The 22,598-nt window shown below is 36.5% G+C and overlaps 1 protein-coding gene and 1 long non-coding RNA gene across 2 annotated transcripts in view; one reads left to right on the forward strand and one right to left on the reverse strand.

Annotated features, from left to right (window-relative positions):
- Positions 1 to 709: 709 nt before the first annotated feature.
- Positions 710 to 2,868, reverse strand: CABS1 (calcium binding protein, spermatid associated 1). The gene is made up of 2 exons (XM_055296234.2): positions 1,474 to 2,868; positions 710 to 859 (listed from the first exon to the last, which is right to left on the reverse strand). Exon 1 carries the CDS (start codon positions 2,781 to 2,783, stop codon positions 1,593 to 1,595), a length of 1,191 nt encoding a protein of 396 aa, XP_055152209.2. The 5' UTR covers positions 2,784 to 2,868; the 3' UTR covers positions 710 to 859; positions 1,474 to 1,592.
- A 5,409-nt stretch (positions 2,869 to 8,277) lies between these two features.
- LOC134731587 (uncharacterized) overlaps positions 8,278 to 22,598 on the forward strand; it is an 89,896-nt gene continuing 75,575 nt past the window's right edge. Inside the window, exons 1-2 of the long non-coding RNA XR_010113994.1 lie at positions 8,278 to 8,406; positions 14,264 to 14,396. This is a non-coding gene — a long non-coding RNA (uncharacterized lncRNA). The remainder of the gene's footprint in view (positions 8,407 to 14,263; positions 14,397 to 22,598) is intronic.

The following is a 22,598-nucleotide window of genomic DNA, read 5'->3' on the forward strand; positions in this document are numbered from 1 at the left end:
TAAAATACTTTGTAGAAACTTTTATAGAAAAATGATAGTAATCTTTTCACTGCTCTGTAAAGTTATTTACTTTTAAATTTCATGTTAATTTTCTTTGTTTCAGAATTTTAACTATTCATGGTGTCAAACCTATCAATCTTCTTATCACCTTTTCATATATGCTTCGATTTCTCAGGTCCATTTGGATAGATATACAAGTACATTTCCTCCTAAGTTTTTATATGGTTTTAGTTTTTACACTAAAGTATTTAATCCATGTAGAATTTATTTTAAAGTATGGTCTTAAAAAGAATTTAAAAATTTGTTTATTATTCCAACATATTTTTTACCAAATACTGATTGTTCAAGTAAGATTAACTATTATATCCCATGTTTTTGAAGTCCACTTCACTGTATAACAAATTTTTGTGTCATAATTTGTTTCTGGGTTTTAACACACTATTATGATTATTCTAGTCTATAGTTTATTTAATGGTGCAAATCCCTATACAAACCCCCCATACATAATATCTTTCATTCACTTGGTGTTTTGGCATTGTTTTTATTTCTTTTTTCGTGTAATACAATTATGAATCTCTATAGAATAATTTTACTTCTGGTGATTAGAGCTATATTATTCTTTAAACAAACAATGAATTTTCATTTCTCTTTATTTCTCCTAATTTGAGAAGTCTGTACTAGAATATCAAACACACCTACACACAGTAACTCAGTTGCTTGCCAAAAAGATTTATTGAAGAAAAATGAGCAAAGTGAAAACAGACCCATTTAAGTAGTCTGTGCCAGAAAAGAATGAAGATTTACGTCCCGAATCGTTAACAAGAATCATAAGAAGAGTGTGATATTCAGTGTTTAAGACCTGGAAAACATGGACAAAAATTCAGAAAACACATTTTAACAGAAAGAAAATTAAATTGATATATATGTTTACAGAACATTTTTTCTGACAAATATGCATATTTGTAAAATATCATTTTGCTTTAGTTTGTATCTAACATGTGCCAAGAACCCTATCATAAATCTTATGTATCTTACATGTGTGTGCTAAACAATTACTGAATTGCCTTAATTCTTAGTGAGGATTAAAAATTTTTTAAATAGAAGAGAATCATTGGCGAAATACTAATGAAAACATTGTTTAGAACAAGCATTTTGGGAGAACTTTTTAGTGCTATGGTAATGTTTTTGAGAGGTTAATTTGATTCTCTTCATATCCTTAATTCTCACTTAAGTATAATATTGACTGTTAACTAAATGATATGCATCATTAAATGTTGTAGAAATGAGCTTTTACATTGCTCTGTCTTCATACTCCCTGAAGGCTAGGACGAAAAATTTTACATTAAGTAATTGTTAGAATATTGAAACTTTGTGATACTAAGGGGACTCTTACACTGCGGTTTTTAAGTTTCTGTAAATCTGTTACATGACCTGTAGTCCTAAGCATCTGCTTTTATTAAGTTGAATACTTGCCTTAAATGCCCACATTCTTTCATTTCTAAAGGTTTTTGCATGTTGGAAAAACTTCTTAGATGTTAAGGCTAGCTGGCTAGGCTATTGCACAATTCTACACGGTATCTCTTTTGCTGCTTTCAAATCATGAACTCATCGGGTTCTTCTTTCAGTAGTTCAAAGATACCCGTTTCAGTTGTGGAGGTGTCTTCCTTATAGTCTGGGGTATCTAATACAGAGGTAGTTCCAGAAAATGGATCAGTGATCTTAGGTACAGTCTTTATTTTATCAGTTTCAGACAAATCTTCTTCTGTAGATGATTCTTCCACTAGGTTTGTAGCTATTGATGCAGGGACAATGAAGTCATATCTGGATTCAACAGCAGTAAGCAAAACAGAATGGGTCTCTGCTTCATTTGCAGTATCTCTCTCCGTCCAAATATTGGCTCCCTTGGTAGATTCTTCATCAGTTAGCAGAGTATCTTCCCATTTACCTTTGTCTTTTTCAGCAGAGGTAGTGAGTTCAAACACAGTGATAAACTTCTCTTCATCAGAGTCAGTTAATGTAGCCACAGCACTGGTGTCATCTTCTAAAACACTTAGGTCAATTTCGGTTATTTTCTCTTCTTCAAGGGCAGTTATGTCTGGAATAGTAGTGAAGCTTTCTTCAGGAGCAGAAGGGATTTCAGCCTCAGGAATAATGGAATCAGTGACCTGGACAGCCTCATCAGCAGGGACATTGGATTTGATGGAGGAATTGTGCTTGTTCATATCAGCTTCATCCTTTTTACGTGGAAAGGCAGGAGCGTCAGCAACACCGGCACTGCTGTCCTTTAGTGTGCCAGAGACTTCAGATGTTATTGAGATCTCTGCATCTCCTGTGTCAGTGGTAGCCAAGAGGATATCTTCTTTTGCTATGTCAGTGGAAAAATCTATTAAAGAAACAGTAGTAACTGGTGATGAAATATTTCCAATTTTCACTGGCATGAAAGTTTCAGTAATAGAGTCTCTTGTTATGGAGTTTGTAGTGCCAGTCAGAGAGGTAATTTCTTTCTGTAGGTGAGTTGTTGACTTAATAAAGTCGGTCCCCATATCATCTTCTGATTTGAGTTTTTCCTTTTTAGCTGTCAGTTTGTTGTCTGTAGTTGTTGAAACATCGCTTTCTAGCATATATTCATTTACTGAAGTGGCGTGGTCTCCTTCTGAAGTAATAGTTGTTTCTGATTTGGGAATAGCATTGTCAGCCCCAAAGAAAATGGTTGCTGCAGTTGGTGTTTTACTGCTTTCTGTTGGAGGATGAGAATAAATTTTGGGCAAACCGTCTTCAGCCATGGGGCAAAGTGGCACTGTGCACTCTTACAGGTCTTGCTTCTGGACTCAGTGGTATCTCTAGGCAGGAGAGCAGTGTTCATCAGAGTGACTAAAGCTTGGGTCATCATGGTGATTGTTGCATCAACTATGGGGGCAATGTCACTGGGTCTCCTTGGAGGTTGTTTCTAGGCTGCGATTGGTTAGCTAATTGCAGGAATATTGGATGAAAAGACAATAGAGTCTGTGCTGATTATGAAATCAAATTCACAGCCAAGCATTTCAATTGCAGGGAACTTAAGATTTACCATGTTGCTGTTTATAAGGAAAATGTCTCCTGATAAAGAGCTAGGGTCACTTGAAACAGACATAGCAGAGACTGCCAGGTACCTTGTGGGTTTAGTATTTGTAAGGAAAACTCTGGAAGCCACAAGTTTATCAGCACCAGCTTAAAGTCGTCTATTTTCCAAGCAAGTAACAGAGTATTTTTGAGGTGAAGCCATTTTCCCTTAAGATTCATAGTATTAAAAAAAATTGGTATCTAAAAAAATTAATGGTGTTTTTGTCAGTAAGTATAGCTACAGAAGGTAATTAGGTAGCAGGGAATTCAGTTAGTTCTCTTATTCATAACAGGAAGTCCCACTTTTTCAGTAGAGATAATAACAAATAGTTATTGGCCTGTTTGGGTCTTTAGTGTTTTCTTTTTCATTGTGTTCCTTACTTCTTGAATTTACTTGAGTAACAGTGAGAGTCTCAAGTTTTGCACGTTAAAATTGTTTTAGGAATGTTCTTCTGCAGGCTGTTATTTTAACCCAGAAGACAGGGAGGCTTATCAGTGGCAGGGAGCTGGTGTCATGTGTCAAAATTCACCCAGAAACAAGAATCAAGATGTGGAAATAATTCTCATTATTTGGAATATTTCCATCTGCCAAAGGGGTGTCATCTGCCTCTTTCAAAATGTTTTCTATAAAAGGAACTACTTCAATTGATATATCTTTCTCTATAAATGTCTTGTCCACATATCTACTATTATAAACAATATTTTTTATACCTTTTGTTGAAATAATGGTAGTAGGTGAAAGTTTGAATTTGTCAGATGAAGAATTCCTTTCTCCAGGTGTAATATTGTTATTAGTTGTTGTGATGTCTTTTTTCATTTTGAGAACCGGATTAAGTTCAGAGTTCTTAGGGGAACTCATGAATGTTGTGAAATTAGAAGGAAGAAGAGTTGATTTCCATGGTAGGCCATAATTTCCAGTGGGAGTGTGTATAATGGTCCCTTCTTTAGTAGTGACTTCAGGAGAAGATCTTTGATCATTAGACCTAGATGCTTCTGGAAAAGTTAATATGGAATCAACTGAAGAGATTCCCTTTAAATTGGGATGTATCTGAGATTTAGCAAAAGTAACATCAAATTTAACAGGGAAAGAATTATCTTTCAATGTACTTGCATCATTTGGAAGAAAATTACCTGCTTCATAAATATGAACTTTCTTTTTCACATTGTTGTCACTTGTGGAGAGGCTATTAAGCTCAGTAACTGAGGGAAGGGGCTTCTCCATAGCTAGACTGAGATCTGTTGTATTTGTAATGTGACTTTTACCAAATTTAGCAGCTGGATCATCTTGATCTGAGGGATTGGCTATTTTCCTTTCTTCATAGATCCTATGCTGAGAGATTCTTGTAGGAGAAAAGGCTTTTATTATTCTCTGAAGTTCAGAATATGTTTCATCTGTTTCAGTTTTAGGAATGTCGGTAGTTTTTCTGTTTACAGAAGATAGTGAATCAAATTCATTGTTTGTAGAATTGTCTGCAGTTGGAAATTTAGTTGAGGCCAAGGAGTGAGGCTTGAAGTCCATTTGGTTTGTAATGAAAATATACTACCTTTAATAAAATTAGCATATTCAATCATTGTCTCAAGCATGTCTGACCATGCAATTGAAGAATTAATCAAGGGGTTATTTGTTACTGTTACTGGGCCAGATATTTCAAGGTTTTCCATTGATGCTTTAGGAATTAGTATGGCTTTTCCAGGGATTCGTAGAGCTAGGAATCCTGTAGACCTAACATTGTGTTCTCCAGGTGGGCTAGAATTACCTTCTTCATAACCACCCTCAGTGAAGAGAGGAATAGTATCATCCACAGTAAGGATTGCATTCATAGGTGAGAAAGAGATTGAAGCTCTGCTATTGAAAACTTCGGTATCTTGATCAATGAAGGGAAGTTCACTATCGGGGTGACAATGAACTCAGCCAAAGGAAAATTGGTGTCCTGTGAGTGTGTCATGTCTGTCACATTAGTTTTCCCTTCAACATTGTTTACTCTGAATGGTAAGATATTTTCTGCTTTATGTTGAATATCAGTTTTATAAATAGCAGATGAAATGGCTTTCCTGTAGAATAAGTTTTTATTTTTTGGTGGAGAGTTGATCACAATGGGATCCATGGTTTCATCTGGGAACATCCTTCCCTCTTCCATGGTTGCCGTTATTCCTGGGTCTGGAACAAGGGTGTACTCCATCTTTTTGTCTTCAGGGACAATGGTGATGATATCAACTTCTCTTAGAGTGTCCCTGCCCAGAATTGTTTTATCTAGAAATTTGTAAGAATTCTCTCTTGTGTGAGTTAGGGGGTGAATCATAGAGCTGGGAGCCTCAGAACTCAAATTGCTAGTGGAAATTTTGAGAACAATATCATCAAGGTCAGATCTGTTGTGCTCTTCTCCAGACACCAAATTTTGCAGTATGTCTTTAGTTTTGGTCACAGTTAGGGTTCCTTGAGATAGATGTCCGGAGGCATCAGCACTAGAGTAGAATGCATGAGATCCAAATGGTTTGGGGTTGTAAGTGAGAGTAGTTTTTTTAATAATAGGGTTGCATTTTCTCTCCTGTGGTTCCAGGACATATTCGTTTGTGACATACTCAAAAGCTCTGTCATCAAGCACAGTGCTTATTACATGGTCATTATTTGGAATATTTTCACCTAAAGTAATATCTAAAATGTTTTCTGTAATAGGAACTACTTCATATTCAGTGATTATATCTTTCTCTGCAAAGTTTCTGTGTGGAAATCTTTTACTAAAAATAGTATTCAATGTTCCTGTTGGAGTATTGGTACCAGGTGAAATGATGATTTTATGAGTTGAAGTATTTATTTCCTCAAATGGAAAGTTATTAGTCTTTGTTGTAGCATCATTTTTCATTTTGACAAATGGATCAAGTTCCGAATATTTAGATGACCTCACTGTTGATGTGAAACCAGAAGGAGAAAGGGTTGATTTCCATGCTCGTCCATGTGATCCAGTGGAAGAATTATGGAATAAAACTTCTGAGCCTGTGTCTTTATCTGGAGAAGCAAAGTTGTTAGACTTAAGCTTTAAAGTCTTCTCCAGAGACATGGTGGGATCAGCAGAAAAGATTATTTTTAAGTTGGGAAGAAGTTTGGGTCCAGCAGAAATATTAAATTTACCAGTGAAAAAATCATATTTCAAAGTACTTGAATTTCCTAAAAAAATATTGTCTGCTTCAGAAATATTGACTTCCTCCTCCTCAGACTCTTCCAAAGTGTGCTGGGCTCAAAGGTTAAAGGAAGTGCTTTTTCCAAAGTTGGAATGATTATTGTTACATTTGTAACATGACTTAGGTTGCATTTAGAAGCTGTGTCTTCCTCAACAGAGTGCTTAGCCATTTCTTTTATTTTGGAAGGGAAGGGGTGCATTTGTTTGGGTGAAAGTATTCTCATGATTATACCCAAAGGATGAGAATCTGCCTTAAATTTAGAAATCCCAACAGTTTCTCTCTTCACAGTGGATAATGAACCAGCATCACCATTTGCTGAATTCCTGGTATTAGTTGTTGAACTCGTAGAAGGAATAATTGGGTCCGAGGAGTGGGGCTGAAGGTCTGTTTGAATTTTAAGGACCTGATTTTCTGAAATATCAGTTCTGTTAATGACATCAAGGTATTTGGTCACTGCCTCTGATACTACTGATATTGACATTGAAGGGTCAGGCAAGTAGTTATCTCTCATTAGGACAGAATTGTCAGTAAAGGCATTAGGGCTGAAGATTGTACTTTCAGTTGTTTGTAGAAATGGGAATCCTCTAGACAATACATATATTCATCAGATTTCATATAATCACTCTCTTCATAACTATTCTCATGGAAAAAGGAGCAGTATCAGCCATAGTGTGAGTCATTTCCATCAGTGAAGAAGATGTTGAGTCCTTGTGTTTTTTAGCCTCAGAATCTTCATCAGCAAAGTCAAGTTCATTATCAAGGTTGACATTGAATGCAACTGAAGGAATAGTGACATCCTGTGAATGGTAACTCTCTGCCCTGAAAGTTTTATTCTTATTATACTCAGAGTTGGGTGACATGGTGGCTTTGGCTCTCCTCAGGATGTTAAAAGCAGTGGATGAGGTGTTTCTCCTGTAGGATTGGTCTCTGTTTACTACTGGAGTTGAGCTCATGGTGAGATCAGTGATTTCACTTGGCAATGTCCTGATTTCTCCTTTAGTTACCATTGCTCCTGGATCTGGAATGTGAATATGTTCAGTCTGTTTACCTTCATGAAGAATAATGATGATGTCACTTCCATTTGGGCTGCTACCTTCCAAAGTTTTATCATCTGAAAACTTTGGAGAAAAATTTCTATTTTCATCTACTAGCGGGTGAATCATCATTCTGGGTGACTTTCTATAGGGCTTGGCAATATAATCTTTGAGAAAGAAATAACCTTTGTCAGAAGCAGAGTTTACTTCTCTGGAGCTCAACATTTGGTATTTTTGTTTAGTTTTGAGTTCTGCAGGATTTCCTTTCAATGGATTCTCAGTGACATGTGCAGTAGATAAGGGAGTATGAGATCCAAATCCTCCGTAGATTTTGTCTTGCACAAAGGTAGGTATTTTTGATTTGGGGCTCTTTCCTTCGTCTCCAATATAAAATGTATTTCTCTCTGACACATAGTCCAGAGAACCATCATCAAGCCCAGTGGTAATTAGTTCCATATTATTTGGATTGTTTTCCCCTGTTGGAAAAAACACATCTGGCTCTGTTGAAAAGTCATTTGTGAAAGAAATTACTTCATATGGAGTTACATTATATTTTTCCACAGAAGCTACATATCTCTTTACATTTATAATGTTGTTCATGTCTTCAGTAAAGATGATATTGTCAGGTGAAATGGTTTCTTTGTTAGATAGACCAATTATATCATTAGATATGATAAAGTCATCAGTCATTTTTATGTTGCTTTCTCCTATAATGAGTGCTGGATCAAGTTCAGAATTATAGATTTCAATAAAATTAGTGGGCAAAAGAGTTGATTTCAAGGGTAGTTGATACACTTTATCATAAGAGTTTGTGATGGACCTCTCTAAGTCATCATTATCAAGAGAAAATGAGCCCCTAACCCTGATCTTTGTCTGCTTTGTTGTGCTAATTGTGGAAGCAAAGTAAAATGTTTCTTTGGAATTTTCAGGTGCTTTCTGTTCAGCAGAAGCAACATCAGGCTTAAGGATGAAAGGATCAATTCCCACTGCATTTACATCTCTTAAGTTCACTGGAATACTGGCGTCAGAAATATAGGATTCATCTTCTACAACAGCCTTATTGCTACTGAGGAATGCATTAGCCTTAGTTCCTGTGGTACTAATTTCTTTTGCAGAAAATTTAATAACTGCTTGATTTGCATCATAGTTAGAAGTTTTATTTATTCCTTCATTTTTGTGGATTACAAGTTGAAGGACCATATTAGGTGAAAAGACCCTGGTGTTAGTTTTATCATTACTGACCCCATTTTCAGTGGTAGGTATGTCAGTGGCTACACTTATGGCTTTCTCTGAAAAAGTAGCAGGATCTACTAGAGGAATAGGAAAGACCATGGGAAAAGGCTGAAAGGCACTTTGCGCTTTGGTGATTTCCCAGTTTTGGTTGGTGATGGTAGAGTGTTCTCCCAGTGGCTCTGATACCTCTAATGTCACCAATGTATCAGATAAAGATTCATCATTTTCACCAAGAGGAAGTGCCATTCTAGTTACTTTTTGATAGGGAATTAATAGAAATCTTAATTTTATGGAGCTGACACCATCTACCTTAGGCATGGTAGTGACATTATTATCATTGCTGTCAGACTCAAAGGCAGGGGCATTAAGTGAAACAATGCTGGCCTTTGGTGGCATTTTGGTGTCATTAACTGAATTAAGAGAAGCAATTGAATTTGCTTTGATTATACTGTTGGTAATTTTACTGACATCAGAGATAGTCTCCACTTGATAGGCAACATCCTGAGCCAGTGGTTATTATGATCCTTTGAAGGGGTCACTTCAGCTAAATCCATTTCCTCTTCATTGAGTTTGGATTTCTCCAGTGTGATGATGTCTGCCAACTCCAGGGTAGCTGTGTCAGGAATATTGGATGAAATGCCTTTCCTACAGAAATGACCTTGAGTTTTTATGGGGGTAGTTACCACACTATGATCAGTAGGGATAGCACCCAAGGTCCTGCCCTCTCCCATGGTAACAATTGTCTCCATGTGAGGTACAAAGAAATACTTGATTTTTTCATTTTCTAAACCAGAAACTTCAGGGAGAATGATGATGGCATCATCTGCACTTAGAGTGTCCTTTCCTGCAGACGTTCTTTCTAGAAACTCAGGAAAAGAAGTCTCACCTGCATCAATTAGGGAAGGAGCCATGGTTTTCGGATGCTGAGTGTTGAAGTTTTTGGTATAATCTTTGAAGAGGCAACAATACTAGAGTCAGAGTTTTCTTCTTTAATAATAATGTTTTGGTATTTTTCTTTAGTTTCAAACTCAGGGTGAGTTATTTGATACAGAAGACTCCTTGAGGCCTCATCATTAGACAAGGGTATATGCGATAGAAATCTATTAGGTCCACGTGTAAATGAAATAGCCTTTACAATAGGGCTATTTTCTTCATTTTCTATTTCAAAGACATACTTACTTGAAATATATTCAGAGCCACTTTCATCAGGTTCCATGATGACCAAATCCATATTATCCACATTATTTTCCTTTGCTAGAGTCGTCACAAGCTGAAAAATAAGGGAATCGTCTCTTATTTTGTTTTCATATTCCAGTGAGAGAGGAGTGCCTATTTCAGATATATGGTAATATGGTAATAATTTTCCTTATTTATGTCTTTAGAAGGAACAGTAGCGAAGGAAGTCACAGGTATGATGTCTATATGAGAGTTTGTTATGATACCTGTAGCAATTTTGTCTTTTTCTGTTGCTGGATCACTTTGCTCATCAGTATAAGATGAATAATGATAGATGAAAGTTCCTTTACTGAGTAACGCAGTACCTTCCAGAGCAGGATTTACATTATTTTTCACTGGAAGGCTAAGATCTGATGTTGTAATGGTAAAGTCTTTTTCAGGAGAATAGATATATCCTTCTGGGTCATTTTCTTTCATTATTGGATAAAGTGTATCACCACCAAAGAATGTATCATGATCAGAACCACTATTACTATTTCTTACAGTCACTTTTCTTTGAACCTTGGGAGTACATTTTCCAAGTAGAGGTTTTGAGATTTCAGCCTTGTAAGATGATGAAGAATTCTCAAATTCAGGTCGGTCAGCTCTGCCTTTGGTTGTTCCTCTGAATGTAATGGAGTCATATGTATTACAGTTGATAGAATACTGTTCAGCTGACAAGTTGTTACCTTTAGGAACATTGTCACCTGCAATAGGTATAGCATAAATATAATCCCTGACATTTCCTTTTTCAAGTGTGTCTTCTTCTTCTACCATAATGCTTACCTCATTTTGGGAAACTGCTTCATAGTTCAATATTATATCTTCTTTGAAAAAGTTTTCCAATTCATTTCTTGGGATATAAAATATGGTGACATTTCCTTGAGAGGCAGTGATGATGGTTATTGTCAAAGCTTCTGGGGTAGCCTTATTATAAAAATAAGTTTTGGGTACTATCATATCTGCCAAAGAGGTCTTTTTCACAAGGTTTGTTGCTTGAGAATGAATGAAAGGGGCAATCGACTTCATAATGGTAGAGGAATTAGCAATTAATAAGGTACCATCCAGGATTTTCTCTGGAACTGTTAAGGCCATCTCCTAGTTTATTTGGTTTATTATTATGAGTATTAACTTCATTCAAGGTCAGAATGTCTTTCTTTATTGGTGAGGTGGCAGCTATTGAAGCCAAGTTTGTTGCAACTTTAGTGTTTTCATCCACATAAGAAATGTTTTCAGCTCCAATAGGAATAGCAAGAGGGGCATTTATTTTGGTCTCAACCATTTTGCCTTTATTGGCTAGTCTCTTAACATTGCTTGAAGTGATGGCAATAGGGGATTGATAGGCATCTCAGAAATCAGCAGGCTCTGACTTGTCCATTGTGAAAAGTGGTGGTTTGTGTTTGGTGGTGTTCCAGGCAACATTTGGGTTCTTTCTGGTGGCAGTAAGTGAATTATCAGTGATTACATTACAGTATATGCTAGAAGTCTAGGGTAATACATTCTTCCAGTTTGGGGGATAGAATTGCTAGGTGGAAGGAACACAGTGCCATCTACTGCTTTCACATTGTTTCACTGCTGCACTTTCACCTAAACCATTAGCCATTGTTTTGGTAGCCATTGGCTTAAAGTGTATTTTGTTCACCTGTAGGGTTAGTGACATCATATAGAACATCATTTTCTTCCCTAGGAGTAGTAAAGTATCTGTCACTTATTGTTACTTCAGCAGTAGGTATAATACTAAATTGTAATGAGACTTTGTGATATCTGCAGCCACAAATCCACTCCTTTCAAAGCCACTGTCTTCTGATTCAAGGTACTTGAAATTATGTGCAGGTGGAAGGTGTTGGGTGCCAAGTTGGAAATTGTGGTACTGGCGGCAGAATTATCTTGCATAGCATCAGAGGAAGATGAAGCTTTGCTCTTTGAAACCTCTGCCTGAGTTGAGTTGCTTACTGTACCCTTGACATAAGCAAAACTAGTTGAAGTCTGGTTAGCTATAGAGTTACTTAGTGCATCATCTCCAAGTGGAAGGAAGTTATGTAAGTCAGGCTTGAAGGGTGTCTGAGTAGTTTCTCTCTGAAAGGAATTCAGAGAGCCTTCTTACTCCATCGGTACACCCTGAGTAGCTATCTGAATCTTTTGTAGGTGCAGAATTTATTTTTGTTTTTAGGATGGATGAGACTGAACTTGCTGGATAGCTGTCTGATGAGGACAAAGGCAGATTGGCAGACAAATCTTGATTTGTCTGACTGTGTATTTCCTGACTCCCATTAAACTAAAGAGGAAGAGGTACAACACTTTTGTGAGGTTACCCCAGCAGATATTTTACTAAAAATCTGAAATGAACATACAGCATTAAATTGATCAAATAAAGCAACATCGTGAAGGTCTCTGCTTTCTTCCTTATCCATTGATTGTTAAACTAATTAAGTTAGAAATACACAATTTCAATGTAAAAAAGAACAACTGATATGTATGTTAGGGTTGAGTACCCTCTGTGAGTATAAATTCAGATGTTCCATGGCAAACTTTCAGTAAAGAATCTCTTATAACATAAAAAGCATAGAGAAGCCCCTTCAAATCCTATACTACCATACATTATAACTTATCTTTACTTCACTGTGTATATAATTAACTTTAAAAGAAGGAAATGTACAAATAGAAAATAGAATATTAACAAAATGATGTGTTATTTAGCAAAATGTTCTTTCTTTCATTAAATGTAAGCTGATGATCTAAGTATTAATTTTTTTCCTGCATCTAATTACTATTATCCAAAATACTGAAATTTATCAGGAAGTAAACCACAAAATTTAAGATGGTCACAGTCGAGACTAGGATCTTCATCTTGTCTTGTGATTTATTCCCTGAAAGTAAGGTGTGAGATTATTCTCTGTTAGATTAGTCCACTGAGTTATTATAAATGACAATTTAAAAATACTAGAAATAATGTGTATTTCAATGGTAGTTTTGATTTGCATTTCTCTGATGATCAGTGATGTTGAGCACTTTTTCATATGCCTTTTTGCCAATTGCATGTCTTTTGAGAAGTGTCTATTCAAATCTTTTGTCTATTTTTTGTTCGGATTATCAGATTTTTTCCTGTAGATTTGTTTAAGCTCCTTATATATTCTGGGATTATGTTTTATTATTGTTAACATTAACTAAAATATCAACTTAATAAGATAAAGACAATACCCAGGTATTTCTAGTGCATTGTTAGAAATGATAGTATGTGGAATACTCAGTTTGCTAAGGCCCATTCCATTTTATCTCATCAGCAAGAAAAGGAAGAATTTTGACTGTTTTCTATAGCTTATAGAGTATCAAGGAGTAAACAATATAACTAGCAAATAGATTTTTGACAGAATACTTCGGTGAGGACTTTATCATATAAATTCACCCTTATTTTCACATTCATAATAATTACCTATCTGTTGCATTTTTAGGAGGCCATTTTTTTTTTTTTTTTTTTTTTTTGAGACAGAGTCTCGCTCTGTCACCCAGGCTGGCGTGCAGCGGTGCGATCTCGGCTCACTGCAAGCTCCGCCTTCCGGGTTCACGCCATTCTCCTGCCTCAGCCTCTCCGAGTAGCTGGGACTACAGGCACCCGCCACCACGCCCGGCTAATTTTTTTTTTTTTTTTTTGTATTTTTAGTAGAGACAGGGTTTCACCGTGGTCTCGATCTCCTGACCTTGTGATCCGCCTGCCTCGGCCTCCCAAAGTGCTGGGATTACAAGCGTGAGCCACCGCGCCCAGCCAGGAGGCCATTTTGACACAAGTTAACGAAGTCTGCCCAATTAGATCCCTATACAAAAGCGTTTTAAGAAAGGGTAGGTGTTTGAAAAAGAATGGCTCCAAACATTCTAATTTATTCTAGTATTTACCTTGCAAAGGAGTCTTTCCTTCAGCTGCCTTCTAGCATTAACTCTTCACCACATCAGCCTTGTTCAGCAATGCATGAAGATGAAATCCAGGCTGAGAAAGCCTAAATCTCAGAAAGAAACACAGCTTCCTCTTTCTTCCTCCATTATTTCAGTGGGGGAGAGAAAACGCTTCGCATATAAAGGATTGCTTCTGAGTTAATCCCCTAACAAAAGAGAGGATAGGAAATGTCTGTTGTCTTTTGTGCATGCAGCTCTTAGGTACAGTGAACCTATTAAGCTTATCTTCAAATTGAAAGGGGGAAGGCTCATATTTTCAATATTATGAAGCCTTCTAAATGTTAACTCTCTAGCTCTAGTGTCATTTACTTTTTTAAAAAAGTGTTTCTTCCTCTGCTTCCACTGCAAAATTTGGATTCACTATAATAGCATTTTACATCTATGGCCATTTATTAGTTTACATGAGGATTCACTCTACCAGGCTGTAGTTTTTTAAAGAACAGAATTACATTTGGTTGAGTGTTTGAAAAATATGTTTATAATATACGAGAAGAAAAAATGAAAAGCTATTTAATAGACTATTGCATGGCTTATTACATTTTTTTCTGTGTGATTTATAGATACCTTGCTGATTGCTCAGTAAACTTACACTGACAAGCTTTTATCTCCAGTTTCTGAAGATAATTGTCTGTTTACATGAAACAAACAAAAATAAATCACACCTATTGAGTCACTCGCTGAGATGATCCATTGGTATGTATTCTAAAACTTCCATAAAAATCTGAGTTTAAGGTGTTAATGATTTTTCAGCTATTTCTATGTGAGGCATGGTGCAACAGTACTTTTATTAGACAATGTAGAGACTCAGTCGGAACTGAATTGGCTTGTTATCCCTTCCCATTTCAATACACTAAAAAGTTAATTTATAGTATATGCAACTGTTTAAAAATCCATATACTTCTTTCACATAATGTAACCCTAAAATTTATCAATGATTGTGATATATGGATATTACCAGCTAGAAAAGCAAATGAGGTCAAACATTTTGTCATTTTTTTTAAGGCTTCTTCAATTTTCCCTATCTTCTGGCTCATCTTAATACCTTTCTGTAGTTTACCTTCTTTTATTACACATTGGAACAAATACCATATCTCCAAAATTATATGCAAGCCAGCCACTGGATTGTTTTTTCAATCAGGCACCTTTAAAGCATCTATGTATATAATAATCACCTTCAGATCAAAGGTAATGTGTTATGAGTTGAACAATTATAATGTTATCACTTTAGTAGCTTGGAAATACCATTCCTATGACATTAAATATTGCTCTTCAAAGAAATAAAGTAATTGTTGGAAAGCCAGTGCAATCATACATGCTTAAGGTTGGAATGCTCATTCAATTAGAGATAACATTTGCATGTCTGTTCAAGTAAGCCACCAACTTCAGACACAGAATCCCTTGCTGGCACTAATTCATCCTTATAAGATCTAAGAGAGCTACAATTTCCACTTTGTGGTTTTCAAATAGAATCTGGCATAATAAAATCAAGACTTTGTATGTTAAAAAAATTTCATATTGAAAGTCTTTTTTTTAATGGTCCAAGAAGTCCTAATCCTATTCACCCCTTCAATGAGGTGAATAGCTCATTTATATTCCCACATGTTTTCCAGTTTATGATCTAGTCACGATTTGTGGAAATTGTCCCTTGCAATGCTCAGGTAGGCTAACACCAGTGCATTTTCATGTATTAAAATAATATAGAGGAGGAACTACAGATTAGGAAACAGATAATGGTGTCCTCATCTAGCAGTGATTCCTGTAAGCTCCCAGGCATAGACTTAATTGATTTCTCCCAGAATGCTTATTTTGTTTTATTGAATTTCCAACCTCACCAGTACCACATATTTAATCAATAAGAATGCCTATCAATTCAACAATTACCTATCAACTGTTTGTGAAAGGCACTTGTGGAAATAGAGAAGTAGAAGATATAACGGTTATCCTCAAAGAATTTATAATTTATTCTAGGAGGAAAGGTTTGCATATGATAGCCATATTCATTGCCATTTATTCATTCATTTGAATATTAATTGAGTGCCTATTAACTTTAAGGTTCAGCTCCAAGAACCCAAGTGCAGTATTTGGGAGCAAGACAGGCAAAATCTGACCAACGAGTTACATAATCAAAATATTTTAATTTGCGGGTTTCAGCAGAGGTAGAAATCACTATTATTTTGGAAATGTTCCTAATTTTGAAATTTGGGTAAGTTTTGAGACCTGGAGTTGGGTTAGAAAGGACTTTTTATGTGTAAGTAAAAGGCAAGAACAACAGCACAGCGACAAGAACTCTTCAGTGCTAATTGGGGTTAAGAAGAGGGAATGTCTGATTCCACGCTTCTTGGTAACATCAATTGCCTGGTGTCAAGAGTAAGATAAGCAGGGCTCTAAAGGAAGCCCTGAGAATTCTTATTCAAGTAAATTCTCCCTCTCCCATGTCACTGTACTCACTGGGGTCAAAACTGATTCTTATACACTTGGAGTAAGACTGACAATTATTTGTCCTTAAAATCACAATATGTAAGAGTGAATTCAAGACTTCAAGACTTCCATTCCTTCCAAGCCCCACACTCAACACCATTATCTACTTTGAGACCATCAAGACTAATCTCATTATGCCCTTTATTTCTGTTTATCTCAGTCACCATAAGAAGAGTCAGTCTCCTAGTCACTATGCATCTCTCATAATGTATTTCCAAAAATGCTCTGCAAATTCTGTTCTATACTAATTTCTTACCTTCCACCAACTTCTAAAGACCTTCATCTGTCTTCAGAGACTTACAATGCCTAAAACCTAGCTCTTACAACCTGAAGACATGAATTTACCTGTAACTATTTTAAGTCTAGCCTCTTTTATTTTTGATGGTTTTATACCTTTAAGCCTGGAGATGAGTTAGGTATCTTCCTTGTTCTTTACTAATGCTTTGGACCATTTTGTGTCTGTCTCCAAATTTCCACCAGCTTGGACACTTGTATCATTGTATACCTCCCATGACATGTCCAATTAGTCATCTAGTGATACTCAAATCATTTTCTTTCTTCCTGTAAAGATTTTACTTCCTGGCTCACTGTACTCTTTATACCATTCTTTTCTCAATTCATGGTGATTTCAATGTTCACATAAAAGTGGTTTCATTCATTATTTTGTCATCTCATTTCCTTGACCTTCTTTTCTCCTGTATACTGATCGTCCACTCTCATAACTACACATTCCAATGCCCATATTTTAAAATGCCACTACTAATAGTCCCTATTAGAAACAACTCAATTTCCAACCTCCCTCTGTTACCATGATTTTAATAATTCTTTAACTCACAAGGACCTACAATCCATCAATTCTATTAACTATTCACTCTTCCTTACACCTTCTGAGTCCTTACTCGCTTTATATCTCATGAACAATCATAATAATCCCACACCTGCACACTATTAATTCTCTCGTTTTGTTTTTTGCTTTATTGTGCTTGCTTGGCAAAACATCTATCCAGAGTAAATTTACTTCTTCATTCACTAAGTTCCTATACCCAGAGAAAACTAAAACTACACTTCATCATGAATTGAAGGCACCTATTAATGCTGACTTGTAACTGTATTAAAGTTCTTTAATCTATTTTTTTTTTTAATAGAGACGGAGTCCTGCTCTGTTGCCCAGGCTGGAGTGCAGTGGCATGATCTTGGCTCACTGCTAACCTCTGCTACCTGGGTTCAAGCGATTCTCTTGCCTCACCGTCCCGAGTAGCTGGGACTACAGGTGCATGCCACCATATCTGGCTATTTTTTTTGTATTCTTCGTAGAGACGGGGTTTCACCATATTGGCTAGGCTGTTCTCAAACTCCTGACTTCAGGTGATCCTCTTGCCTCAGCCTCCCAAATGGGATTACAGGTGTGAGCCACTGTGCCTGAACTCGAATCCATTCTTTTTCAGTCTTCTTATTATAGCTTCTCTCTCTTATAGCTTCTCTCTCTTCAAGTTTCCACCACCTTTTTCCCATCCTCAGTCTCTGCTGGTGATCTTGCTCCTTATTTTATAAAAGAGTAAATAGATGAAATAAAAAAAAAATTCACGAGCTCTACTACACTATTTCCATGTCCCCTATAATCTGAATTCTTACATTTTGCTTTCCTTTCAATGAGCATAGATGAGTTCTCTAAAGGTAGGCCTAACTTCAAGCCTTCCATTTTAGACTAGATCCCACCCCTCTTGCATATTCAAAGACATCATTTCAGAAACCCTATTTCTCCTCTTTATTAATTTTTCCCTTTTCGTTGGCTCATTATCAACATATAGACATTTTGCTCTTTTTTATCTTAAGACAAAATATAAAAACAAACCTTTTTTCCTCTTCTCTTTTACTTCCCCATCTAGAAACTGTTTGATTTCTTTGCTTTTATTTATTTATTTAATTTTATTATTATTATACTTTAAGTTTTAGGGTACATGTGCACAACCTGCAGGTTTGTTACATATGTATACATGTGCCATGTTGGTGTGCTGCACCCATTAACTTGTCATTTAGCATTAGGTATATTTCCTAATGCTGTCCCTCCCCCCTCCCCCCACCCCACCACAGGCCCCAGTGTGTGATGTTCCCCTTCCTGTGTCCATGTGTTCTCATTGTTTAATTCCCACCTATGAGTGAGAACATGCGGTGTTTGGTTTTTTGTCCTTGCAATAGTTTGCTGAGAATGATATTTTCCAGCTACATCCATGTCCCTACAAAGGACATGAACTCATTTTTTTATGGCTGCATAGTATTCCATGGTGTATATGTGCCACATTTTCTTAATCCAGTCTATCATTGTTGGACATTTGGGTTGGTTCCAAGTCTTTGCTATTGTGAATAGTGCCGCAATAAACATACGTGTGCATGTGTCTTTATAGTAGCATGATTTATAATCCTTTGGGTATATACCCAGTAATGGGATGGCTGGGTCAAATGGTATTTCTAGTTCTAGATCCCTGAGGAATCGCCACACTGACTTCCACAATGGTTGAACTAGTTTACAGTCCCACCAACAGTGTAAAAGTGTTCCTATTTCTCCACATCCTCTCCAGCACCTGTTGTTTCCTGACTTTTTAATGATGGCCATTCTAACTGGTGTGAGATGGTATCTCATTGTGGTTTTGATTTGCATTTCCCTGATGGCTAGTGATGATGAGCATTTTTGCATGTGTTTTTTGGCTGCATAAATGTCTTCTTTTGAGAAGCGTCTGTTCATATCCTTTGCCCACTTTTTGATGGGGTTGTTTGTTTTTTTCTTGTAAATTTGTTTGAGTTCATTGTAGATTCTGGATATTAGCCCTTTGTCAGATGAGTAGGTTACAAAAATTTTCTCCCATTCTGTAGGTTGCCTGTTCACTCTGATGGTAGTTTCTTTTGCTGTGCAGAAGCTCTTTAGTTTAATGAGATCCCATTTGTCAATTTTGGCTTTTGTTGCCATTGCTTTTGGTGTTTTAGACATGAAGTCCTTGCCCATGCCTATGTCCTGAATGGTATTGCCTAGGTTTTCTTCTAGGATTTTTATGGTTTTAGGTCTAACATATAAGTCTTTAATCCATCTTGAATTAATTTTTGTATAAGGTGTAAGGAAGGGATCCAATTTCAGCTTTCTACATATGGTTAGCCAGTTTTCCCAGAACCATTTATTGAATAGGGAATCCTTTCCCCATTGCTTGTTTTTGTCAGGTTTGTCAAAGATCAGATAGTTGTAGATATGTGGCATTATTTCTGAGGGCTCTGTTCTGTTCCATTGGTCTATCTCTCTGTTTTGGTAACAGTACCATGCTGTTTTGGTTACTGTAGCCTTGTAGTATGGTTTGAAGTCAGGTAGCGTGATGCCTCCAGCTTTGTTCTTTTGGCTTAGGATTGACTTGGCAATGCAGGCTCTTTTTAGGTTCCGTATGAACTTTAAAGTAGTTTTTTTCAATTCTGTGAAGAAAGTCATTGGTAACTTGATGGGGTGGCATTGAATCTATAAATTACCTTGGGCAGTATGGCCATTTTCACGATATTGATTATTCCTATCCATGAGCATGGAATGTTCTTCCATTTGTTTGTATCCTCTTTTATTTCATTGAGCAGTGGTTTGTAGTTCTCCTTGAAGAGGTCCTCCACATCCCTTGTAAGTTGGATTCCTAGGTATTTTATTCTCTTTGAAGCAATTATGAATGGGAGTTCACTCATGATTTGGCTCTCTGTTTGTCTGTTATTGGTGTATATGAATGCTTGTGATTTTTGCACATTGATTTTGTCTCCTGAGACTTTGCTGAAGTTGCTTATCAGCTTAAGGAGATTTTGGGCTGAGACGATGGGGTTTTGAAGATATACAGTCCCAGAAGTTCTGGCTAGGGCAATCAGGCAGGAGAAGGAAATAAAGGGCATTCAATTAGGAAAAGAGGAAGTGAAATTATCCCTGTTTGCAGATTTCTTTGCTTTTATAACAAAGCCACTCCAAAAACTTGTCTCAAGTTTCTCCTTGCCTTTCTTTTCAATCTACTTCAAAAGGCAACTTCTCCTACTCTACCTAAACTGGTCTTGTAGTTCTCTTTGAAGTGCTCAAGCCTTTGTATTTTTGAATCAAGCTGTCATTTTCAGACCTCATTTTGCTTATCAGTGCATTTGGCAGAGTTGGTCCTGCCTTTCTTCATGAAACATTTTCTTCATTTGGTTTCCATCTTGTTCTTTTTTCAACTTCACTCACCTTCCTTCTCACTTTTCTTTGTTGTTTTCTCCCTATCTTCTCTTCTATCTGAAACGTTCCGTGGTTCAGCCTTTGAATCTCCTCCCTTCTCTATTAATACTCCCTTGACAAATTTGTTTAGTTACACATACCTAAATATAAATATTGAAATGATAATAATGATCAAATTAATATCTTCAGCTCAGGCATCTGCCTTAAATTCCAGATATTATATCTATCTTTTTATTTAATGGAGACAATTGGCTGTCAATAGGTAGATCTATGTCATATCTGAACAAAACTTCTGATATACTCCCAATATAATCCCAAAAAGTGCTTTCATAGTTTTTCCAATCTCATTTGTTGGCAACAGCTATAAACTGAACTGTGTCCCTCCACAAATTCATATGTTGAAGTTGTAACCCTCAATGTGACTGCACTTGGAGATAAGACCTTTAGAAGGTATTGGAGGAAATTCTATATGAAGACACAGCAGGAAAGAAGCTGCCTACAAGCTAGAAAGAGATCCCTCTTCTGGAATTGAATCAGCCAGCATCTTGATCTTGGATTTGTGATCTCCAGAAGTGTGAAAAAATAAATGTATATTGTTTAAGCTACCCAGTCTATGATATTTTGTCCTGGCAGCCCAAGCACACTAATAAAAGGAAAATTAAAACTTAATCTTTTTAATTATCAGGTCAAAAATTCTGGAGTCATTTTTACCTACTCTGTTGCATACCCAACAGTCCAGTCATTGAGCAAATATTAATGGCTCTGCCTTCAAAATAGATCTAGAGCCTATTTCTCGTAGCTCCACCACCACTCCCATCCCGGTCCAGCAGCCATCAATTTTGACCTTGATTACGTGCTTTAGTATTTCAACTACTTTCCTGTTTCCACTCTGTTATCGTCAAAGGCAGCTATAGTGTTTCTTTTAAATGTTAGTCAGATTATATCACTCTTTTGCTCAAAGCCTCTGATGGTTATTCATCTTAATAAAGATAAAGCTAAAATTTTAAAGGCCATATAAAATACTGTTTCCTGGTATTAATAGCTCCCAGACCTTATTTTTTGCTTTCCGTATAGCTCACTTGGCACCAGTCATGTTGCTTTATTGTGATACCCTTAATGTTCCAGCTGTTCTTGATCTTTACCATGAGGAGAAGTAATTAGATTAATTAGAAGCAGGAAGACTAGTTTGCAGACTATTACATACGCAATATAAATCAGACATCATAAAGCTCTGAAAGGATAAGTTTGGATAAAAAGAAAGTATCATTTATAAAAAACCAAGAAAATAATAGGAAAGAACCAATAGAATAGTGATGATAAAGAAGAGGAGTTGAAGATAGTGCTGACATTTGTAGCTTGGGCAGCTGAGTGGATAATAGATGCTAATTGAGAGGGGTCAGGAGGCAGAGACTGGGGTGGAGGCAAAGATAACACTCTTTTTCAAACATGCAGCATTTGAGATGTTTCCATGGTATCTACGCAGACATGTTCAGTTCATAAAGCAATTGAAAATGATCTGCAGCTCAGAAATGAAGTGATAAATGTCAGAATGGTGTTTACCTTTTGTTCAGGGAAATGGCTGGAAGGGAAAACGTGAGAGACTTCTGGCTCGTTGTAGTTCTTCATCTGGGTAGCAGCTGGTTACATGGTGTGTTCAATTTGAAAAGTTAACTGGATTGTGCACCTATGATTGTGTCCCCCTTTACTTTTTTTCCTTTTTTATTTTAGGTTCGGGGCACATATGCAGATTTGTTACATGGGTAAATTGTATGTCACTGAGATTTGGTGTATGAATGATCCTGTCACCCAGAATAAATCATTCTGTGCCCTCCCACTCTTTTCTTAATGTCCATACCAACAAAGGCTAGATGTTACAATACACTTCTTTTCTTGTGGGTTTTTAATGGGAATTCGATTTAAAAATTCCGGTATGTTTAAATTTTAGAGAAGTCCTATCTACTTCCTGTTACACTGAGGAGGTCCTCAGGTCAGAGGGCCTCCCCTTGGCTTCCTAGGTATTGATATAATACCTCCCAAAGGCAATCATGTAAACTTTTCAGACTTTTCAGGAAATGAAAATTCTAAGTATAAATTTCATAGTGCTATTTTTCCTGAAGTACTTTCTTTTACATTCAGCTGTCTTTTTCAGTCTTTTGGTGGAAGGAAAATATCTAGTATCCAGGATAATCCTCTGAGTAAGCTTA

The sequence above is a fragment of the Symphalangus syndactylus genome, chromosome 10 (genome assembly GCF_028878055.3).
Source record: "Symphalangus syndactylus isolate Jambi chromosome 10, NHGRI_mSymSyn1-v2.1_pri, whole genome shotgun sequence".
NCBI lineage: Eukaryota > Metazoa > Chordata > Mammalia > Primates > Hylobatidae > Symphalangus > Symphalangus syndactylus.

Coding starts and splice junctions, on each gene's coding strand:
- CABS1 (XM_055296234.2), bottom strand. CDS start 2,783: ATGGCTGAAGACGGTTTGCCCAAAATTTATTCTCATCCTCCAACAGAA.